General features: G+C 50.8%; 1 protein-coding gene across 3 annotated transcripts in view; it reads left to right on the top strand.

Moving 5' to 3' along the window:
* Positions 1-12,369: 12,369 nt before the first annotated feature.
* ZDHHC18 (zinc finger DHHC-type palmitoyltransferase 18) overlaps positions 12,370-24,159 on the top strand; it is a 32,464-nt gene continuing 20,674 nt past the window's right edge. For 2 of the 3 annotated variants that reach the window (XM_055261192.2, XM_055261195.2), the window contains exons 1-2: positions 12,374-12,812; positions 17,999-18,159. In XM_055261192.2, the coding sequence (XP_055117167.1) occupies positions 12,490-12,812; positions 17,999-18,159 (484 nt within the window). In that variant the 5' untranslated portion in view covers positions 12,374-12,489. Of the gene's footprint in view, positions 12,813-17,998; positions 18,160-24,159 lie in introns of all 3 variants that reach the window. The other variant, XM_055261196.2, reaches the window with a different exon arrangement.

Genomic DNA, 24,159 nt, shown 5'->3' with positions numbered 1-24,159 from the left:
CTTGGAGTTATCTCCCAAGTTCCTGAATTTATAATTGGAATTGACATATTTAACAACTAACATGGGTTCAGTTGGCTCTCTGACCCACAGAGAAAGGGCCCTTATGGTGGGAAAGGCCAAGTAGATGCCTCTGGGCCTTCCCCCTCTCTATGAAGACAGCAAACTAGAAGTAAACTGCATACCTGGCTGTTGTGAATTGAACTGTGACCGCCCCCACACCCCCCAAAAATCCATATGTTAAAGCCCTAAACCTCCAATGTGACTGTATCTAGAGATAGGGCCTACCCTAATCTGATAGGGCTTGGGTCTTTATAAAGAGAGAAAGAGGCCGGGTGTGGTGCCTCACCCCTGTAATCACAGCCCTTTGGGAGGCCGAGGTGGGTGGATCACTTGAGGTCAGGAGTTCAAGACCAGCCTGACCAACATGGTGAAATCCCGTCTCTACTAAAAAAATATAAAATTAAGGCCAGGCGCGGTGGCTCACGCCTGTAATCCCAGCACTTTGGGAGGCCGAGGTGGACAGATCACAAGGTCAGGAGATCAAGACCATCCTGGCTAACAGGGTGAAACCCCGCCTCTATTAAAAATACAAAAAAATAGCCAGGCGTGGTGGCACGCACCTGTAGTCCCAACTACTCGGGAGGCTAAGGCAGGAGAATCGCTTGAACCCAGGAGGCAGAGGTTGCAGTGAACCAAGATCGCGCCACTGCACTCCAGCCTGGGCGACAGAGCAAGTCTCCGTCTCAAAAAAAAATAAAAATTATATATATATAAATAGCCGGGCATGGTGGCACATGTGTGTAATCCCAGCTACTTGGGAGGCTGAGGCAGGAGAATCACTTGAACCCAGGAGGCAAAGGTTGCGGTGAGCTGAGATTGCACCATTGCATTCCAGCTTGGGCAACAAGAGCGAAACTCTGTCTCAAAAAAAAAAAAAAAAAAAAAAGAAAAACAAGAAGAGGAGGAAACACTTGCAGTATTTGTGCACAGAAAAAAGGCCATGTGAAAAAAGAGTAAGAAGGCTGTCATCTGCAAGCCATAGAGAGGACTCACCATAATCCAACCCTGCTGGCACCTTGATCTTGGAATTCCAGCCTCTAGAACTGTGACAAAATAAATTTCTGTTCTTCACACCACCCAGCCTGTGGCATTCTGTTCTGGCAGTCCTAGCTGACTAATACGTTGGAGGAGTTGCAGATATTAGTGTCACCATCAAAGACTTGAAAGATGCTAAGGTGATGCATTCTGTCATTTTCCTGTTTAACACACATGTTTGGCCAGTAAATAAGGCAACTGGATCTTGGAGAATGAAAGTAGTCCCAGGTACTGAGGAGGCTGAGGCAGGAGGATTGCTTGAGTTCAGGGGTTCTGAGCTATACTGCACTATTCTGATTGGGTGTCTGCACTAAGTTTGGCATCAATATGGTGATCTCCTGGGAGCGAGGGGCCGCCAGTTTGCCTAAGGAGGGGTGAGCCAGCCCAAGTCAGAAATGGAGCAGGTCAAAACTCCTGTGATGATCAATACTGAGATAGCACCTGTGAATAGCCACTGCATTTGAGCCTGGGCAACATAGTAAGACCCTGGTGCTTGTCATAAAAAAAAAAAGTGGCCAGGCACAGTGACTCACACCTGTAATCCAGCACTTTGGGAGGCTGAGGCAGGAGGATCACTTTAGCCTAGGAGTTCAAGACCACCCTGGGCAACACAGGGAGATCCTGTCTCTACAAAAAATTTAAAAAGTAGTCAGGTATGGTGATACACACCTGTAGTCCCAGCTACTTGGGAGGCTAAGGTAGGAAGATTGTTTGAGCCCAGGAGGTCGAGGCTACATTGATCCATGTTCACACCACTGCACTCCAGCCTGGGCAACAGAGTAAGACCCTGTCTCCAAAAAAAAAGTATAATAAATGTTATCAAATAATAACTCCAATTACAGCTGCTGTTCCAGTTGTAGCAGTGCACCTGGCATTTGGTGTTCAGCTGTTGACCTGGCACATGATTTTTTTTCCTCCATATAGTTTGTAAGAAAAACCAGGAGCCACCGGGCATGGTGGCTCATGCCTGTAATCCCAACACTTTGGAGGCCAAGGCGGGTGGATCACCTGAGGTCAGGAGTTCGAGACCAGCCTGACCAACGTGGAGAAACCCCGTCTCTACTAAAAATACAAAATTAGCCAGGAGAGGTGGCTCAGGCCTATAATCCCAGCTTCTTAGGAGGCTGAGACAGGAGAATCATTTGAACCTGGGAGGCAGAGGTTGCGGTGAGCTGAGATTGCACCATTGCACTCCAGCCTGGGCGACAAGAGTGAAACTCCATCTCAAAAAAAAAAAAAAGAAAGAAGGCTGGGCGCGGTGGCTCACACCTGTAATCCCAGCACTTTGGGAGGCTGAGGCGGGCGAATCACAAGGTCAGGAGTTCGAGACCAGTCTGGCCAACATGGTGAAATGCCGTGTCTACTAAAAATACAAAAAAATTAGCTGGGCATGGTGGCAGGTGCCTGTAATCCTAGCTACTCGGGAGGCTGAGGCAGGAGAATCACTTGAACCCGGGAGGTGGAGGTTGCAGTGAGCCGAGATCATGCCACTGCACTCCAGCCTGGGTGACAGTGCGACGAGACTCCATCTCAAAAAAAGGAAGAAAGAGAGAGAGGGAGGGAGGGAAGGAAGGAAGGAAGGGAGGGAGGGAGGGAGGGAGGGAAGAAAGAGAAAAGGAGGGAGGGAGGGAGAGAGAGAGAGAGGAAAGAAAGGAAAGAAAGGAAGGAAGGGAAGGAGAGGGAAGTGGAGGGAAGGAGAGGGAAGGGAAGACCAGAGGCCATTTGCTTTTACATTTTAGAGCCCAAAGTACACTTGCACAGTCTTGCCTCAAGTTTGTGTCAACTTCTTGGTTCTCTGTCATGATGTAGTCCACAGAGACCTTGATTATCTTGACCTGGCACGTAACAAAGAAGTAGAAAGTACTTTTAGATGCCTTAGTAAAACGTGAAATAAAGGATGGGAGGGAAATACCACAAAAACTCATGGGCCTGGTACTTCAGAGAACTATCTGGTGGTCCAAAATTCTGTAAATCGGCTGGGCACGGTGGCTCAAACCTGTAATCCCAGCACTTTGGGAGCCCAAGGCAGGCGGATCACTTGAGGTCAGGAGTGAGAGACCAGCCTGGCCAACATGGTGAAACTCCGTCTCTACTAAAAATACAAAAATTAGCTGGGCGTGGTGGCGCACGCCTGTAGTCCTAGCTACTTGGAAGGCTGAGGCTCTTGCTTGAACCTGGGAGGCAGAGGTTGCAGTGAGCCGAGATCATGCCACTGCCCTCCAGCCTGGCAACAGAGCAAGACTCTGCCTCCAAAAAAAAAAAAAAAAGTAATAATTATAGGCCAGGCATGGTGGTTCACGCCTGTAATCCCAGCACTTTGGGAGGCCAAGGTGGGTGAGTTGCTTGAGCCCAGGAGTTCAAGACCAGCCTGGACAACATGGTGAAACCCCATCTCTACCAAAAAAAAATTTTTTTAATTATAAAATAAAGACAAATATATTTATAAATAATTTGTAGTTATACATATACATATATAAATATATAAATACATGTATATAATTTTCCCTTCTCCTTCCTTTTATTATTTTATACAAATTTTGTTTAACTTTACAATTCAGTTTTAAGTAATAGCATTTCCAGACAGGAATGCGACTGATTTTGAGGAGTTATTAACATATCCCAGAGATAGATAGAATGACTGTTGAGAGTCCGCATTTCTGGCCAGGCACAGTGGCTCATGCCTGTAGTCCTAGCACTTTGGGAGGCTGAGGTGGGCAGATTGCCTGAGCTCAAGAGTTCATGACCAGCCTGGGCAACATGGCAAAACCCCGTCTCTACTAAATATACAAAAAATTGGCTGGGCAAGGTGGCTCACGCCTGTAATCCTAGCACTTTGGAAGGCTGAGGTGGGCAGATCAGTTGAGATCAGGAGTTCTAGACCTGACCAACATGCTGAAACCCCGTCTCTACTAAAAATACAAAAATTAGCTGGGTGTGGTGGTGGACGCCTGTAATCCCAGCTGCTCGGGAGGCTAAGGGAAGAGAATTGCTTGAGCCCAGGAGGTGGAAGTTGCAGTGAGCCAAGATCGCGCCACTGCACTCCAGCCTGGGCAACAGAGCGAGACTCATCTCAAAAAAAAAAAAAAAAAAAAAGGCTGGATGGTGGCTCATGCCTGTAATCCCAGCACTTGGAGGCCGAGGCAGGCAGATCATGAGGTCAGGAGTTTGAGACCAGCGTGGCCAACATGGAGAAACCCCGTCTCTACTAATAATACAAAAATTAGCTGGGTGTGGTGGCACACGCCTGTAGTCCCAGCTACTCAGGAGGCTGAGGCAGAAGAATCGCTTGAACCCGGAAGGTGGAGGTTGCAGTGAGTCAAGATCGGGCCACTGCACTCCAGCCTGGGTGACAGTGCAAGACTGTCTAAAAAAAAAAAAAGTCAGCCAGGCATGATGGCATGTGCATGTAGTCCCAGCTTTTTGGGAGGCTGAGGCAGGAGAATCGCTTCAACCTGGGTTGCAGAGGTTGCAGTGAGCCGAGATCACGCCACTGCACTCCAGCCTGAGTGACAGAGCGAGACTCTCTCCAAAAAACAAAAAAAAAAGATTCCACGTTTCTTCATTTTGGTGGAGTAGGTGAGAATGTACTTATACAAAAGACAGTTGTATAGTTGCACTTTGTTAGGTGGAAGACTAGAGTTGCCTTGTTATACGGAGGTTCAAAAATGTAGAGGCAGGCGAGCGCCTCTGCCCGGCCGTCCCATCTGGGAGGTGAGGAGCGCCTCTGCCCGGCCACCCATCGTCTGGGAAGTGAGGAGCGCCTCTGCCCGGCCACCCACCGTCTGGGAAGTGAGGAGAGCCTCCGCCCGGCCGCCCCGTCCGGGAAGAAGTGAGGAGCACCTCTGCCCGGCCGCCCCGTCCGGGAAGAAGTGAGGAGCGCCTCTGCCCGGCCGCCCCGTCGGGAAGAAGTGAGGAGCGCCTATGCCCGGCCGCCCCGTCCGGGAAGAAGTGAGGAGCGCCTCTGCCCGGCCACCCCGTCTGGGAGGTGAGGAGCGCCTCTGCCCGGCTACCCATCGTCTGGGAGGTGAGGAGCGCCTCTGCCCGGCCACCCATCGTCTGGGAGGTGAGGAGCGCCTCTGCCCGGCCACCCATCGTCTGGAAAGTGAGGAGAGCCTCTGCCCGGCTGCCCCATCTGGGAAGTGAGGAGCGCCTCTGCCCGGCCACCCATCGTCTGGGAAGTGAGGAGCGCCTCTGCCCGGCCGCCCCGCCCCGTCTGGGAAGTGAGGAGCGCCTCTGCCCGGCCGCCCCGTCCGGGAAGAAGTGAGGAGCGCCTCTGCCCGGCCACTCATCGTCTGGGAAGTGAGGAGCGCCTCTGCCCGGCCACCTATCGTCTGGGAAGAAGTGAGGAGCGTCTCTGCTTGGCCGCCCCGTCTGGGAAGTGAGGAGCTCCTCTGCCTGGCCGCCCTGTGTCTGGGTAGAAGTGAGGAGCTCCTCTGCCTGGCCGCTCCGTCTGGGAGGTCTACCACGGAGGCCAGAAGCAATGTGGGGGCTGGACGTGGTGGCTCACTCTGGGGGGCGAGGCGGGTTGATCACTTCGGGCTAGGAGTTCAAGACCAGTCTGGCCAACTTGGCGAAACATGAAGAATACAACAGACCAACCAACCAACTCAGTGACAACAAAACAGGTCTACCCTGGAGTCATACTCTAATTTTTTCTATTTTCCTCCCTTTCTGATCCTTTATCCCACTTTCTTTTTCTTCCTCTTCCTTCTCCCTCTTCTTTGTCAAATAGAGGATTGAGTTATTATCACTGATCCATATAAAGTCCCTCTCTCATTTATTTTAACTCCCACCCCCCATTTCTATTCCCCAACTTCCCATGTGCAACCTTCCTAATATGTTTGATACGCATCTTTTTGTTTGTATGTATTTTTAGAAAATGTTTATTGTTTTTGTATGCAAAAAAAATTAATAAAAAAAAAAGAAAAAAAAAAAATGTAGAGGCAGGCTAAGAGCGGTGGCTCACTCCTGTAGTCCCAGTACTTTGGGAGACCAAGATGGGTGGATCATGAAGTTAGGAGTTCGAGACCAGCCTGGCCAACATGGTGAAACCCCATCTCTACTAAAAATACAAAAATTAGCCGGGCTTGGTGGTGTGCACCAGCTGCTTGGGAGGCTGAGGCAGGAGAATCGATTGAGCCCAGGAGGCAGAGGTTGCAGTGAGCCAAGATCACGCCATTGCACTCCAGCCTGGGAGATACGTCAAGACTCAGTCTCAAAAAAAAAAAAAAAAAATGTAGAGGCAAGTGCATGTGGATACTGAGTAGCCAAAGAGGTGGACTGTGCCCAGTATTATTACCTGAGCTCCAAACCAGCCTGTCTATACTCAGCTTTGAGTTACTGAGGCTGGGGCTCTGCAAGACACGCTTCTGCTTTACCAGCTAGATCTATGTTTGGCTCTGCTAATAGGGGGCACTAGAGGGAGACCGCAGAGCTGGAAGGGAAGAAGAGATTGGCTCCTTCTATTACTTTCAGTTCCTATGAGTGAACCTAACAGTGCTCCTTCACCCCTGACAGAAGTAGTACTTTTCTGCAGTAGAGCCGATTTTAGTTTGCAGGTATTTCTGATTACAGAACCAAGTTTATCATGCCTCACCTCAAAGACACCAGCATTGCTGTATGCGGTGGTGTGCACCTATAGAACCAGCCACTCAGGAAGCTGAGGGGGAAGGATAGCTTGAGCCCAGGAGTTCAAAGCTGGTAGTGTGCTAAGGTCATGCCTATAAATAGCCACTGCCCTCTGGGTTGGGCAACATAGCAAGACCCCACCTCTTTAAAAAATAAACAAAAACCATAATCTGGTTGGCACTCTTCCTCTTCCTTGGTTTCTGCTCTAAGCTTCTAATTTGTAATAATTCCAACCTATTTTCTTTGTTCCCTCAGCCAAGGAGTTCATAGCTGCTTCCTGTTGTTAGTGCCTGTGTGATATTGTAACCTTTCAGTTACGCTGGGCTCAAGTGATCTTCCCACATCAGCCTCCTGAACAGCTGCGACTACAGATGCACACCACCATGCCTGGATAATTTTTTTTTTTTTTTTTTTTGAGATGGAGTCTTGCTCTGTTGCCGAGGCTGGAGTGCAGTGGTGCCATCTTGGCTCACTGCAAGCTCCACCTCCCGGGTTCACGCCATTCTCCTGCCTCAGCCTCCCGAGTAGCTGGGACTACAGGTGCCTGCCACCACGCCCGACTATTTTTTTGTATTTTTAGTAGAGACGGGGTTTCACTATGTTAGCCAGGATGGTCTTGATCTCCTGACCTCGTGATCTGCCTGTCTCGGCCTCCCAAAGCGCTGGGATTACAGGTGTGAGCCACCGCACCCAGCCCAGGTCTGGATAATTTTTAAATTTTTTTGTAGAGACATAGTATCCCTATGTTGCCCAGGCTAGTCTTGAACCCCTGGATTGAAGCAATACTCCCACCTTGGCCTTCCAAAGTGGTAGGGTGGGATTACAGGCTTGAGCCACCGCGCCCAGCCCTAGCTTTTTATATAAATTGACAATTATTTATTTATAATTTTATTTTGCTCAAAGAACTCAGTTCAAGTATTTCTTCTCTTTTCTTTTTTTTCTTTTTTTTGAGACAAGTTCTCACTCTGTCGCCAAGGCTAGAGTGCAGTGGTGTGATCATGGCTCGCTGCAACATCTAACCCCCTGGGCTCAAGCCATCCCTCTGCCTCAGCCTCCTGAGTAACTGAGACCACAGGTACATACCACAATGTTCAGCTAATTTTTTTTTTTTGTATTTTTTTTAATAGAGATAGGATTTCACCATGTTGTCCAGGCTGCAAATAATTCTTTTTTTTTTTTTTTTGAGACAGAGTCTTACTCTGTTGCCCAGGCTGGAGTGCAGTGGCGCGATCTCTGCTCACCACAACCTCTGCCTCCAGGGTTCAAGCAATTCTCCTTCCTCAGCCTCCCGAGTAGCTGGGACTACAGGCGTGTGCCACCATGCCCGGCTAATTTTTGTATTTTTAGTAGAGACAGGGTTTGACTACATTGGCCAGGCTGGTCTCGAACTCCTGACCTTGTGATCCTCCCGCCTTGGCCTCCTAAAAATGTTGGGATTACAGGCATGAGCCACTGTGCCTGGCCAATTCTTTTTTTTTTGAGACTGAGTCTCGCTCTGTCGTCCAGGCTGGAGTGCAGTGGCGCAATCTCGGCTCACTGCAAGCTCCGCCTCCCGGGTTCACGCCATTCTCCTGCCTCAGCCTCTCCGAGTAGCTGGGACTGCAGGCGCCCGCCACCACGCCCGGCTAATTTTTTGTATTTTTAGTAGAGACGGGGTTTCACCGTGGTCTCGATCTCCTGACCTCGTGATCCGCCCGCCTTGGCCTCCCAAAGTGCTGGGATTACAAGCGTGAGCCACCGCGCCCGGCCCTTCCACATTATTGAAGATGACAATTTCACCAAATATTTTGCTACAGCATAATAGACATCTCCAGCCATCCAGCCTGGTTTACCTAATCCAGTATATGGCACTGAATTAAAGATCAGGCAGTAATCCACTGCCTGGCCATTAATTCAGTGCCATATATTTTTGTATTTATTATATCATCCCACTCCTGATACAACTTTCTGTATTAATAAGGATCAGTTAATTGCTGTAGTAAACAACCTCTCAAACTCATTGGCTTATACAACAAAACTGTATTTCTTGCTCACTTCAGTGTTTAATATGTTAGTCATAGTAGTGGAAAGTTCTGCTCTGCACAATTATGCAGGGACCCAAGTTCCTTCCATCTTGTGGTTCCTCCCTCTTCTAGGTTCTCAGAATCTCCTCTGCTCTGCTAGCAGACAGGAAGGAGAGCAAGGATCAGCACCTGGGAGTTTCGTGGGCCATCCTGGGAGTAGTACCTGTCACTTCCACTAGCTAGAATTCATTCGCATGGCCACATCTGTCTGTTAAAGAAGCCGGGAACTATAGGTATTGGTGAGAATGAGAAGTTTATACTACATTAAATGGCTCATTGGTGACATTTAAGATAAGTTTTAGGGGAATGATGTAGACAGGGGCCAAATTGTAAAAAGTTAGGAAATCATAGGGGATAAGGGGTTTTGCCATGATGCCCAGGCTGATCTCGAACTCCTGAGCTGAAGCCATCTGCCTGTCTCAGCTTCCCAAAGTGCTGGGATGGCAGGCATGTGCCACCATGCCCGGCCTGGTAGCAACTCTTTAATATGATCCTAATGATAATGAGAAAGATAAACCTGAACTAAGGTGAGAAGGTAGCCAACCATGGGAAGCTCCATTGGGTTTTTTAGGGTTTTCTTTTCTTCTTTTCTTGAGACAAAGTCTTGCTCTGTCTCCCAGTCTGGAGTGCAATGGCGTGATCTTGGCACTGCAACCTCCGCCTCCCATGTTCAAGCAATTCTCCTGCCTCAGCCTCCCGAGTAGCTGGGATTATAGGTGCATGCCACCACGCCCAGCTAATTTTTTGTATTTTTTTAGTAGAGATGAGGTTTCACCATGTTGGCCAGGCTGGTCTCGAACTTCTGACCTTGCGATCCACCTGCCTTGGCTTCCCACAGTGCTGGGATGTGAGCCACCACGCCCGGCCTTTTTTTTTTTTCTATCACCAGGCTGGAGTGCAGTGGCGTAATCACAGCTCACTGCAGCCTTGACTTCCTGGACTCGGGCAAACCTCCCACCTCAGCCTTCCAAGTAGCTGGAACTACAGGTGCCTGCCACCATGTCCAGCTAACTTTTAATTATTTTTGTAGAGATGGCATCTCGCAATGTTGCTGAGGCTGGTCTTGAACTTCTGAGTTCAAGCAATCTTCCCACCTTGGCCTCCCAAAATGCTGACATTATAGATGTGAGCACTGCACCCAGCCTTGCTTTTTAATTGATACAGAATTGAGCATGTGTTTGCAGTATCAATGAACAGGAAGAGAGAGAGGACATGAGTTTGGAGTTCTATTGGGCTTAAATAAATAAATAAAATGGAGTTCCATCAGCCTTACTTAAAAAAAAAAAAAAAAAAAGATGCCAGGCGCGGTAGCTCACACCTGTAATCCCAACCCTTTAGGAGGCCGAAGCAGGCAGATCAACTGAGGTCAGGAGTTCGAGACCAACCTGGCCAACATGGTGAAACCCTGTCTCTACTAAAAATACAAAAATTAGCCGGGCGTGGTGGCACATGCCTGTAATCCCAGCTACTTGGGAGGCTGAGGCAGGAGAATCACTTGAACCCAGAAGGCAGAGGTTGCAGTGAGCCGAGATCATGCCATTGCACTCCAGCCTGGGTGACAAGAGCGAAACTCCATCTCAAAAAAATTAAAAATAAAATAAAAAAAGGATATGAGTGGAGGGTTGGCCATGGACAGAAGGAGGCCCACATCTTCTAAGATAAGAAGAAAGGATCAATGCAAATAAAGAGAAATTATGAGATAGAGAGGAGGTAAACTGAAAATCAAGTAGGATTGCCTTGGTTTCTATAAAGTGACGAGAAAAAACAAAAGGTTTCAAGTTGCAAGAGGACCCAGTTAAGGTGGGACAACAGGAATCTGTACTGGAACCAGTATGTCTAGTTTTGTGACTTTGTTCCACAGCCAAGGAGAAAAAAGGGAGGAAGCTCACCATGTGGTTTGCTCAAGGTGGGGCTCATCATATTGAGAGCCTGTGGCACCAAAGGCATGGCTGAGCAGCCTTTGGCACATATATCAATTATTGATCCTTAAGGTCACTGTTGTTGGCTTCCTACTCCTCCCCATTGTATATTTTTACTTCCTTTTTTACTTTCTCCTAGTCTCCAGTTCTCTTTTTCCTTACACTTTTCCTTAGGTTTTACAGTAACCACAGTGTGACAGACATACCCTAAGCTGACCCCCAATGATTCCTGCCTCCTGGTATTTACGCCTTGTGTGATTCCCTTTTCTTGAGTGCAGATGGCTCCTGTGCCTTGCTTTTAACCACAGGAGATGGCAATGATGATGGGATGTCACTCTGTCACATATATAGTAAGTTATATAAAACTCTATCTTCATAGTCTGGAGCTAGAGACCCTCATTGTCAGTTTCAAGAAACCAAGTGGCTATGCAGGAGAAACCTGCATGGCAAGGAAATGTGATAATCTCTAGGAACTGCAGGTGGCTTTTGGATCCTGAGAGAGGCCTCCAGCGGACACCCAGCAAAAATCTCAGGCCCTCCTCAGTTATACAGTCGCAAGGAAATTAATTCTGCCAATAACCCAAATGGGCTTGCAAGTGGATTCTTCCCCGGCTGAGTCTCCAGATGAGAATGCAGCCTGATTGCAGCCTTGTGAGACTAAGCAGAGAACCCAGCTAAGCTGTTCTCGGGCTCCTGACCTGGAACCTGTTAGATAATGTTTGTTTTTGTTTTTTTGAGACAGAGTCTCGCTCTGTCACCAGGCTGGAGTGCAATGGCACAATCTCGGCTAACTGCAACCTCCACCTCCCGGGTTCAAGCAATTCTCCTGCCTCAGCCTCCCGAGTAGCTGGGACTATAGACGCCATGCCACCATGCCCAGCTAATTTTTTATTTTTAGTAGAGATGGGGTTTTACCATGTTGGCCAGGATGGTCTCTCTTGACCTTGTGATCCACCCACCTCGGCCTCCCAAAGTGCTGGGATTACAGGCGTGAGACACCACGCCCAGCCGATAATGTTTGCTTTAAGCCTTAAATTTGTGGTAACTTGTTACACGGCAGTAGAAAATGAACACACCCAGAATTCCTGAAAAAACACTGGGGCCCTCAGGCATGACCCCTCTACATTATGTGCTACCTAGGAAAATCTGGGCCTGGGCCCAGGACACAGAACTTGGTGAAAGAGGCCAGAGGGTGTGCCACACACCTCCAGTGGGCACTCTGGACTTCAAGGTAGAAGAGGTCCTGGCTTTCAAAGCAAATCGTGTGCCCCACCTCCCCGCGCCTGCCTGCCTCTGCAAATGCCTGTCAGTTCGGCCCTCAGAGATGGACGAAGCCTGGGGAATTACAGACTGCCAGAAGTAGATCACCAAGTCCACCACCTGAATCTCGGCGTTTGGCACCGTGCCTGGTACACAGTGGACGCCCAACAAACAGCTTGCTTGCAGAACAGAAAGAGCCCTCGAGTGCGCGTCTGCTGGCCCCCTCTTTGTGCAGAAGGGAAAAGGGAGACCGGGAGCGCCAGGGACCTGCGGGGCCCCGCTGCGGGTCAGGGCTGGGCCTCCGGCCAAGCGTCATCCCGGTCCCAGGCGGAGGGGGCGCTGCGGCGGGAGGCCGTGGCGGGCGGCGGCGGCGGGCCGGGGGCGGAGCGGCGGCAGGGCCGCCCCAGTGAGTGAGCGAGAGAGCGCCGCGCGCGCGCCGCCGCTGCCACCTCCGCTGCTCGGCCCGGTCCCGGAGCGGCCCGGCCGGCCCGCGGGGCGCGGAGCCGAGGCCCGCGGCCGGCTGCATGAAGGACTGCGAGTACCAGCAGATCAGCCCCGGGGCCGCCCCGCTGCCCGCCTCCCCGGGGGCGCGCCGTCCCGGCCCCGCCGCGCCCCCGACCCCGAGCCCCGGGCCCGCGCCGCCCGCCGCCCCCGCCCCGCCGCGCTGGAGCAGCAGCGGCAGCGGGAGCGGGAGCCTCGGCCGCCGCCCACGGCGCAAGTGGGAGGTGTTCCCGGGTCGCAATCGTTTCTACTGCGGCGGCCGCCTCATGCTGGCCGGCCACGGCGGCGTCTTCGCGCTCACGCTGCTGCTCATCCTCACCACCACCGGCCTCTTCTTCGTCTTCGAGTGAGTTCCGCTGCCGCGGCGACCCCTCCCAGCCCCCTGCCGCGTACCCCACCTTCCCAATCCCTGCTGGGCACTCCGTGCCTTCCCCTGCGCCTCCCTGGTCCTCATCCTCCCAGCCCCTTTGGGATCCTCCTCGGGCCTGTTGTCTGCCCCCCCCCCCCGGTCCCTGTGCACCCCCATCCCCGCCAGATGCCCCATCCTCCTTGGTCCATTTGGGTACCCCATCCGCGCTGGTGCCCTCCACCCTCCCAGCCGCTCCATTCTCCCTGGCCCCACCCTGGCACCTGTCTGCCTGCCACTGCCAGGAACACCACCCTCCATGACCCTCCAGGGCCCCCATCCTCGCTGCCCTTTCAGAACCTGCCCCAGGGCTCCTTGGACAGACCCCTCCTGCTCACCCATCCCTGGACCATCTCTTGCCAACCCCCCAAGTTCTTTCTGACCCTTGTATCCCTTCCTGACCACTTCTTGATCTTGTGTGTCCTTTGGCTGTGCACACCCACCATAAACATCCTAGTCATCCTCTCTGCCCTCTCCGGGTCCCTCCAGGGTCCCTTCCTTTTCTCTAGTCTCAGACACCAACCCCGCTTTTGCTTCCCCTCAGCCACGCACAACCCAGGCCCCAAGGCATCTTTTCTCAAAATCTTTGGGCCTGTCGGGCCGGGCCGCCTTTCCTTCTCCAGCAGCTTCCTTAGGTTCTTCAGAGCTTCCTATCCTTCCCTCAGTTCCCGCCCACCTCCACCCAGCCGGCTCCCAGGCCCCTGGCCCCGCTCCTGACCACCTGGCTTTCTTTCCCTGCTCAACATTCTGGGACATCCCTCTGGCCTGTTCCACATCAGCAACAGCTGCAGTGCCTTGTTGTTTTTCAGGAAAGAGTTCGGAGTGCTTTCGTGTGGCAGGTCATATTTGCCCCCATAGGTTTTTGACCTCTTCATGTCCCCCAGTGACCCAGGATTGGCCCACACATAATCTCCATTTTATGGATGGAGGGTCATATATTTGTATTAGAAGTTTTCCACCCACCTCTGAGCCACCTGCGCTGTGATTCCTTGCACACACACTCACACACCCACCCACCCACCCTTGCTTCATAAGCCCTGCTGTCCCCTCCCAACTCCCCATCCTTTGTGGTTGTCCCTCTTAATTATACAGTGTAGTTAACTGTAACAGACCTGGTTCAAATCCCAGCTCCACCACCCACTAATTGCGTGACCTCAGGGCAGTCACTTTACCCCCTCAGTGCCCCAGTTTTCTCATCACTAAAATGGGATTTATAATAGTACCCACCCCATAAAGTTGTCCTGAGGGTGGCATGAGGTCACACATGCAAGCTTTTAGCCCAGTAACAAGCACACATTGTTGGCTGCTGTTAGTACTTGTGTTGTCTTTATCAAAAAACACTTCCCAAGGGCATGTGGCCACGGTAAGGCTATCATAGAGACACCCGCCCCCAGGTACCCTTTCTAGCTGCCAGATCATGTATCTGCAACCTTGGGTTTCCCCTTGAAGCAAAGTGAAGACTTCCTATAAATTAGCTTCTCCTTTCACCCTTTAACCACACACTCTGCCTTTTTTTTCTGAGTAGGGTGGATAAAAAGTTCAGGGATGATTTACAAGCAGAAGCTCTGGGGGGCCCAGAGCTCAGCTCTGGGCTGAGTTTCAGATCCACTTCCCTGGGCTGGCCTTTTCCAGTATCCCCTGGGCTGCCCTCTCAGTCCCCACACCCAGGGCTGCAGCCAAGGCAGGAGGAAGCAGTACTTGCCGTGGTTGACCCACATGACCCTGCAGTGTGATATCTGGCCTAACTTCTGAACTAGAAGCAGGATCTTCTCTGGGTTGACCGGGTATCTTCACTGGTGACTGTTTTGTCCCCAGCGAGGGAGGAAGCAAGGACTTCTGTGTTTGGGGAGAGCTTGTGAACCATGTTGCGGTTTGTCCCTGCTTGTCCTCATTGGGCTGGTAGATTGGCAGAAGAGTTTGGGTTTGGGCGGAGAGCTCACCTGGGTCTGGACTGGATGCTCCCCATTGCTCTGGGAAAAGGTAAGGTGCTCTCTAAGCCTTTCCTGCTATGAATGGCTTTGCTTCTTTGTTTGGCTTGGTGGATGGTTGCACAGGCCTCCAGCAGGGCTTCCAACTTCTGCCTTACTTCTCGCCCCCACACAACAGCCAGAGTGCCCTTTTGATTCTAAGTCAGGCCTGAATCCTCCCTGGCCTCTGCCCCCTGCTCTCTTCTGTCCCTGTCTTCCCTCCAGGCATGTCATCCTCCGTGCACACTCCTACCTCTGGGCCAGTGCTTGGATCCCCTTCCTGCAGGTGGTCTCATGGCTCACTCTCTCACATTAGGCCTCCCCTGTCCATCCGCACAGCGTAGCAAACCACTCCCCTCCAGCACCTCTCCTCTCCCCTCATTTATCGCTCTCTGAAGCACTTGCCACCACCTGACATATTATGGTATACTTGTTAGTTCCTTGTCCTTGCCCATGAGAGCAGGACATTCTCCTCTGTTGCACCCTTAGTGCCTAGAACTCGCACCTGGTATGCAGTAGGTGCTCAATACTTATTGAATGAATGAATTGACAGTGTATTTGCTGGGAGGCTGGAAACCCTAGTTCTGTCATTGGCTGGCTAGATGACCTTGAACCTAGCTGTGGGCCTGGGAGAGCTGTTGGCCTCTGGCAAATCAGGAGGCTAGGACTTGGTGGTTGCTGCAGACTCTACAAGTCTTAGATTTCAAGTCTTCTCTGTCCCCCCACACAAGTCTGGTTGCATATGAACCGGATTCATTGCCATGTGGGTGACACTGAGGGCCCACTGGTTCTGTTTGAGGGTCAGACCCAGAAACCATTGAGATGTATGGAGCAGAGTATGGCCCACTGGGAGCCCTTGGCCTTGGCAGTCTGCTCCTCAGGGGAAGGGCTTCTCTGAAGGCCAGAGCATCTGATGATGGAGACTTCAGAAGCAGCATGCAGGTGCCCACAGGTGTGTGCCTACTATGCCACTCCTGGAAGCTTGGCTGATCTCAGGCCTCCCAGGGCCCCGTCATCTCCTTACCCAATCAGGTGCTACTCTGGCTATGGGGTGATGGTTAAAAGTGTGAACCTCAAAGTCAGACCTGGCTTGGGTCCCACTTTAGCACTCCTGAGCCACGTGACCTTGGGCAGGTTACTTAAGCTCTCTGAGCTCTAGTTTCTTCATCTGTAAAGTGAGGAGCATAACTTCCCAGGGTCGCAGTGAGGATTTGATGAGAAAGTACACAGGAACTGCTTAGCCGGGTACCTGGCCCATAGTAACTATGTGTACTTTGGATGTTACTAATAGTAGTTTATTAATTAGGGCAGTGTCTGGCACATAGTAAGCCTTCAAAAGATGGTAGCTATTTTTCTGTCCCCTGGCAGCAGTTATTTGCTGGGTACGTCCTTGGTGCCAGGTGCTGTGCAGCGTGCTGGAAATATAAAGCTGAACAGGAGAACACAGTCTATACCCACAGAGGAGCTTATTTTTTTGTGTGTTTGTTTGTTGTTGTTGTTGTTTTTGGGACAGAGTTTTGCTCTTGTTGCCTAGGCTGGAGTGCAATGGCACAATCTCGGCTCACTGCAACCTCTGCCTTCCCGGGTTCAAGTGATTCTCCTGTCTCAGCCTCTGGAGTAGCTGGGATTACAGACGCATGCTACCACACCCAGCTAGTTTTTGTGTTTTTATTAGAGATGGGGTTTCATCATATTGGTCAGGCTGGTCTCGAACTCCTGACCTCAGGTATCCGTCCACCTCAGCCTTCCAAAGTGCTGGGATTACAGGCATGAGCCACTGCGCCTGGCCAAGCTTATGTTTTAGTGAGAAAATAGCCATCACATAGACAAGTAGCTGAAATCTATACTAAATGTTATGCAGGAAAGAAAGAGTGTGGAAGTTCGCTGTGTACAGAGTTGTCAAGGTAGGTCCTTCTGAGGAGGGAAGAAGAATCTGAGAAAAGGAACAGCAAGTGCAAAGGCCCTGAGGTAGGAGAGAGCCAGGCTTGTTCTAGGAACTGTCATGAGGCCATTCTGATGGGAGAAGCAGGAGCAAGAGGAGAGTTTTGTAGAATGAGGCTGAAGTCCTCAGTAAGGCCCAGATCGTGCCTGGCCTAGAAGGCCATGGTAGGGAGTTTGGATTGTATTCAAACGATAATGGAAAGCAATTGGGAGGTTTTAAGCAGGGAAATGACATGATCTGATTGACATTTCCAAAAGTGGCTCTGGTTTCTGGGTGGACAGTGAGGTGACAACAGAGAAGATTGGCCATAGAGAGAGAGAACCCTGATAGCTTCACTATCATGAAGCCATTCTCCCACCAGTGTCCAGAACTTCTAGAATGTTCTAGCCCTAAGATGGAGGAAGGAGCTTGAAGAGGGCTGTGGTAGGCAGCCTGCCTGGGGGACAGAGGCACGACCATTCAGCAGGCACAGGCTATTCTCTGAGGCAGCCAGGGTCAGGAGGCCTAAAAGCACTGCCTTGGGGATACCTGCTTCCCTTGGGTCACAGTAACAGTGGCTGGACCATGCAGTTCCCCCAGCCCTCTACTCATTCTTCAGTTTGGAGTTTAGGATTATCTCCTTCAGGTTGCCTTTTCTGAGTGTGCTACTGCGTTCCCCTCCCCGACTAAAGCACACATCGCCCTGTGTGGCAATTCCCTGTTTACATGTCTGTTTTCCCCACTAGACCATAAGCCACAAGGGGGAGGGACTCTTGTCTTATTCATCATCATTATTCCTGCTGCTTACTGAAGGTGTTGCCTGCCACAGAGAAGACCTCAGTAAATATTTGTGGACTGAGTGAGTGAATGAATGAGTGAATGAACACTGCAGGATGGTTTGTCTCAGGTGACAGTCCACTTCACTAGTGTCTGCCTGAAGCTCTGTGTGTAGAGGGATTCTCTGGATGCAGAGGTTAGGAGTGCTGGGATCTATTGGACACATCTGCCATGTGCTCTGGAGGAAAGTATATCACAAGGATCAATTAGTGATGTCTGTTCCCAGTACTTATTGGGGAGTGGCTGCACTCACCAAGGAGCTATGCCTCTGCCTCAGAGCGAGGCTGTATTCAAGATTTTGGTGATGTTTGCTGGAATGACAGCGCCTGCCAGGTGCTGTAACCCTGTGCCTCAGGGAGCCCTTGGGATGTCTGCTGATCTCTCTCCATCTCTCGTTCTAGCTGTCCCTACCTGGCTCGCAAGCTGACCCTTGCCATCCCCATCATCGCTGCCATCCTCTTCTTCTTCGTCATGAGCTGCCTGCTGCAGACAAGCTTCACCGACCCTGGGATCCTGCCCCGGGCCACTGTCTGTGAAGCAGCCGCCCTGGAGAAACAGATCGGTGAGGTTTCTACTCCCAGCCGAAGCTGGGTCTCCATAGCTCCACATTCCCTGACTTGGGAGGAGGCCTGGTTTTTTCTTCCAGAACTATACTAGGAACTGGGGATGCAGTCGTGAGCAAGGCAGGCTGGAGCTGACACTGGCACAGAGGGAGACAGATGATCAACAAGTGAGCAAATTAGTAAGCAAGAAATGCCAGCCAGCAAAGGCCCTGATGGCAGCCAGCGTGGAGCTGAGTAGTTCCTGGGGGCCAGGCACTGTTTTAAGCTCTTTATATGCATGATCTTATTTAATCCCCCAGTAATCCTATGAGGTAGGTACTGTTGTTATTCTCCTTTTACTGATTAATTAAATCAAGGCAAAAGAGGGTCCAAGATCACAAAGTAGAAGAGCTGGGATGAGACCTCAGGCTAGAGCCCCTGCTTGTAAACATTCGTATACACTTATTCATTCACTCCTCAAAAATTTATTGACCCCCTACTATGTGCCAGGCACTTTTCTAGATGTGATACAGCAGTGAACAAAACTGGCAATAATCCCTGTCCTCATGGAGCTTGACAGTTGAGGAGGAGGAAAGAGACGATAAATAACAAATAATTAAATATCTAGGATATCAGACAGAGAAGAAAGGAGGGAGGGAGGATGAAGGCTACAGGGAGGGTGTGTGATTTTACATAGGGTGGCCAGGGAACATCTTGTGAAGGAGGTGACATCTGAGTAAAGAAGCACCGGCCTGAACAGACGAGGGCTTGACCGTGGGGTTATCTAGGGAAGAGCCCAGCAGGTGTTGGGGAGTGGGCTAGTTTAGGTTAGGTGGTCAGGGGAGACCTCTAGCAGGAGGCGGCACTGGAGATGAGTGTGGTAGAAATACGGGGATCTGGGAACAGTAAAGCCAAAGCCCAGAGTGGCAAACAGCCTGGGCGTGTGTGAGGAACGGCAGTGGCTGGAAAGACCCTGTGCTCCCAGGCAGCCCAGGTGGCCCTTGATTCCTTTCAGACTGCTGTGTGGGTTCCGGGGTGGCGGGGTACTGGGCCAGGTCCCTAATCTCAGCGTGCTGCACCCCAGCTCCTTCCTGCTGAGAAGTGACGTGGCTACTTGCACACCTCGGGGGTTTCCGGTCCGTGGTTAGCTCCTTCCCCTAACAGCATGGTGTTCACACAGGCTTTTAAACACCCAGCTGGCCCTGAAGACATCTAGTGGCCTGTAAATGTCAGAGCCCTGTTGCATCCATCGATAGAAATCATTTCACTAATACTCTGTGCAGCAGGGAGGGAGGGAGGGAGGGAGGGAGGGAGGGAGGGAGGGCGAGCAGCTGGAGAGGATGTTCTCTGGGCTCTGTCTGCTCTTTGTCTCATTCCTCTGCCCAGGCCCATTCTCAGCCACGCCTGCGGGCGCCACCTCCTCTCACCTACATCCAGCTTCCTTCCCCCTCAAACTCCGGGTCCCTGGCCACTCCTTCAGGATCCCGTGGTCTGACCTGGGCTGGCCCACCTGGCAGCTGGGGAGGCCCAGCTGTGCCCTGTTCTTCCTCCCCTTCAGGTCAGGGCTAATCGTGAGGCAGGATTATTGTCCAGCTCAGCCGGACCCAGAGGTCTGGCTGCCTGGAATCCTCGGCCTCCTGTGAGCTGCGTGGATCACAGTGACAGCAGTAATCCCCCTCTTAGAGAGAGCTTGGCCGTGTGCTGAGTGCTTTCCATCTATTATCCCCACAAGTCTTCACAACAGCCCAGTGAGGGCGACCCTGTTAACCAGTTGTACTGATGGAGAAACTGAGGCAGATGATCACAGGGCCAGGATAAAGGAGCAGAGACGGAGTGTGTGCCTTTCACTCCCAAACCCCTTGCTTTCTCTTCTGAGATGGCAGCAGGGACACATCTCCTTCATCCTCTGTCTCCACTTGTTTCGTGTGCTCTGGGAAGCCTTCTTGACCCCAGTTGGGCCAGGCCTTCCGTGGCACATTCCCAGAGCACCTTCTCCTTCCTTCTCTGAACCTGTGCTGCAACGGTGGTCATTACAAAATTATCCTTTCCACTGGCCTGTGAGGGCATGGAATTCCAGCATCTTGTTCACCTTGTCGCCATGTAGAAGGCTCAATGACATTGGCTAAATGAGTAAATGAATGACTGAAGAATAGGTGAGCTTCTGTGAAGGCCCTCCTTGCTCTGTCAGGGTGACAGGTGAGGAAACAGGACATCTCCCAGTTGGGCATCGTGGGTTTGTTCATTTGTGTGTTAATTCTGTACACTGACCCCTGACAGCAGAGTGAAGGCAGGTGGGGGCCAACAATGAATCTGATAGGAGCTTCCTCTCATGGGTTCTAGACGAGTTGGCCACAGGTGGGAGCCCTGACCAGCCACTGCCAGTGAGATCAGGCTTTAGAAGAGGGTCAGAGGAGTCAGGAGCATCTTCTGCCTGGGGGACTGGAGAAGCTTCCTGGAGAAGTGATGCTCGAGCTAAGCCTTTAAGTTTGGGTGGAATTCAAGCACAGGAGCTGTGTGGAGGCAGCCCTTCAGGCAGACGAAGTTGAGGGAAGAGAGGGTGGCAGAGGGAAGGAGGAGGGATGGGAACGGGCCACTGAGCAGGCCATGTTGGCTGGAATATGAGGAGCACTTCAGATAGTTAGGGATATTAGGGATATTCCGGTTGGAAGGATGGGGTGAATCAATCTTGAAGGGCACTGAATGTCCCTAAGACTTTTCTTTGGGAACAGGTGCAAAGTGCAAAAGTGGCATTTTGGAGGCCTTTGAATTCTCAAACTTGAAGCCAAATATTCGGGTGTGACCAGGAGACTTCTAACTAACTAAAGTAAAACATATTTCCCAGGGCTGGCACAGTGGCTCACGCCAGCACTTTGGGAGGCCGAGGCGGGCGGATCATGAGGTCAGGAGATTGAGACCATCCTGGCCAACATGGTGAAACCCTGTCTCTAGTAAAAATACAAAAATTAGCTGGGCGTGGTGGCGCGTGCCTGTAATCCCAGCTACTCAGGAGGCTGAGGCAGGAGAATCGCTTGAACCAGGGAGTCAGAGGTTGCAGTGAGCCAAGATTGTGCCACTGCACTTCAGCCTGGCGACAGAGCAAGACTCTGTCTCAAAAAACAAAAAAAAAACACAGAAAACATATTTCCCTGAAAATGATCAGGACTAAGATCACTGAACCTTTTCCAGAAGGTTGGGAGCTGTCTTTGAGGCAGGTGGTGCTGTTCATGTGAGCATGAACTGATTACCTGGTCCTAGGCTCATGTAGACAGTCTAGGCTTTTCCCTTTGGCACCCCAGCCTAGCAACTCCAGCCCAACAGGTCTGGCCCAGGGCTCCTGCCCTGTGGGGACAGTCTGAGGTAGAGTGACCAGCTCCTCCCAGTTTACCCAGGACCACCTGGAAAGTCTCCTGTCTTAGGAAACCACTCAATCCCAGGAAAATCAGGGCACTCGGTCACCCTCATCTGAGATCCTGTCTTGCCGGCTGGTGGGCTGTGCAGCTGGCCCACCCTGCAGGCTCTAGGCAGTTGGGAAGAAGAATATTGCTCCCAGAAGCTCCTGGTCTGATGGGAGGCGATAGAGACATCCGAATCCAAGTGACAGATGCTCACTTAGACCCAGTTGCAGTTCACATGATGGACGCAGAGGCTGCTTCTCTCTCCACTGCCATACACCAGCTCCCAGACCCCATCTTCTTTGTCTCCAGGACGTCTCTGCCTACTTCCCCTGGACAGACCTGCCTCGTGTTCCACCTGAACTGGCTCAGGGCTCTGCAGAACAGGCCCCGACTGGGCCTTTCCCTTCAATTGTAGTTATCTCTCCAAGATCCCAAATTTGTTCTCCCTACCCCTGCCCTGTCCCCCCACAAACCCCACAGAATTTGGGTGACTCTCTGGTGCCCTCAGCACTGCTTCCTGCATATCGGTGATACAAGTCCAACCTTTGTGATTTTTCCTTCTGCATCTTGCCTTGTACCTTCATTTCTTTTTTTTTTGTTTTTTTGAGACGGAGTCTTGCTCCGTTGCCCAGGCTTGAGTGCAGTGGCACAATCTCGGCTCACTGCAATGTCCGCCTCCCGAGTTCATGCCATTCTCCTGCCTCAGCCTCCCGAGTAGCTGGGACTACAGGCGCCCGCCACCATACCCAGCTAGTTTTTTGTATTTTTAGTAGAGACAGGGTTTCACCGTGTTAGCCAGGATGGTCTCGATCTCCTGACCTCGTGATCCGCCCGTCTCAGCCTCCCAAAGTGCTGGGATTACAGGCATGAGCCAACGCATCTGGCTGTACCTTCATTTCTTTAGTATTTTCCTCTAAATGGCTCATCTTTAAATATATATGTATAAGATATATATTTCATATACATTAAATATATATTAAATGCGGCTGGGCGCGGTGGCTCATGCCTGTAATCCCAGCACTTTGGGAGGCTGAGGCAGGTGCAGGTGGATCACAAGGTCAGGAGATTGAGACCATCCTGGCTAACAAGGTGAAGCCCCGTCTCTACTAAAAAAAATACAAAAAAAATTAGCCGGGTGTGGTGGTGGCCGCCTATAGTCCCAGCTACTCGGGAGGCTGAGGCAGGAGAATGGCATGAACCCAGGAGGCGGAGCTTGCAGTGAGCCGAGATGGTGCCACTGCACTCCAGCCTGGGCAACAGAGTGAGACACTGTCTCAAAAAAAAAAAAAAAAAATATATATATATATATATATATACACACATTTATATATTTAATACATATGTATAATGTATATTTAACATATTTAATATGTATAATATATTCAACATATATTTAATATGTATAATATACATTTTACATCTATATTTAATATGCATATGTATTTAACATATATTTAATATGTATAATATAGTTAACATATTTAATACTTTATATATATATATATATATATATATTTTTTTTTTTTTTTTTTTTTTGAGACAGAGTCTCGCTCTGTCACCCAGGCTGGAGTGCAATGGCATGATCTCAGTTTACTGCAGCCTCCACCTCCTGGGTTCAAGCGACTCTCCTGCCTCAGCCTCCCAAGTAGCTGCGATTACAGGCATGCACCACCATGCCTGGCTAATTTTTGTATCTTTAGTAGAGATGGGGTTTCTCCATGTTGGCCAGGCTGGTCTTGAACTTCTGACCTCAGGTGATCCACCTGCCTCAGCCTCCCAAAGTGCTGGGATTACAGGCATGATCCACCGTGCCTGGCCCCTCTTCTATCTTCTTGAAAACTCACTCATGAGATTAAGGCAAGCTGCAGCCTAGCCCCGCCACCGCTCCTCTCCTACCGGTCCCTGGCGCCCCCAGTCACACTGTGCACTAGATGTCTCAGTGCGTTTGCTTGTGCTTGTGCTGTCCCCGCCTGCTGTGGTGAGTCAGAGTGCTCATTCTTTCTGATTCAGCTTTGCTGCGAATTCTTTTGTTGCTTGCTTTTTTTTTTTTTTTTTTTTTAAGACAGGGTTTTGCTCTTGTTGCCCAGGCTGGAGTGCAGTGGTGAGATCTCGGCTCACCACAACCTCTGCCTCTCGGGTTCAAGCGATTCTCCTGCCTCAGCCTCCTGAGTAGCTGGGATTATGGGCATGCACCACCATAATTTTGTATTTTTAGTAGAGACGGGGTTTCTCCATGTTAGTCCAGCTGGTCTCGAACTCCCGACCTCGGGTGATCCGCCCGCCTCGGCCTCTCAAAGTGCTGGAATTACAGGTGTGAGCCACTGTGCCCGGCCCCTTCCTTTCTTTTTCAATTTTTTTTTGTAGAAACAGGGTCTTGCTGTGTTGCCCAAGCTGGTCTCAAACTCCTGGACTCAAGCAGTCCTCCAGCCTAACCCTCCCAAAGTGTTGGGATTACACTCATGAGCCACTGCACTCGGCCTGTTGCCTTTTTGAATGCTGCTTCCTGCTTCCACTCCACATATTTCCCTCTGTGTTCTTGAGGCATTGAGTATAGACACCAGTAATGTCATTAATTGAATAGCTATTTAGGTCAGATCTTGATATTATGTTATTTCTTTTTTTTTG

This window comes from Symphalangus syndactylus, chromosome 22 (assembly GCF_028878055.3).
Source record: "Symphalangus syndactylus isolate Jambi chromosome 22, NHGRI_mSymSyn1-v2.1_pri, whole genome shotgun sequence".
Classification (NCBI taxonomy): domain Eukaryota; kingdom Metazoa; phylum Chordata; class Mammalia; order Primates; family Hylobatidae; genus Symphalangus; species Symphalangus syndactylus.
This window is presented reverse-complemented; position numbering and strand designations above follow the sequence as displayed.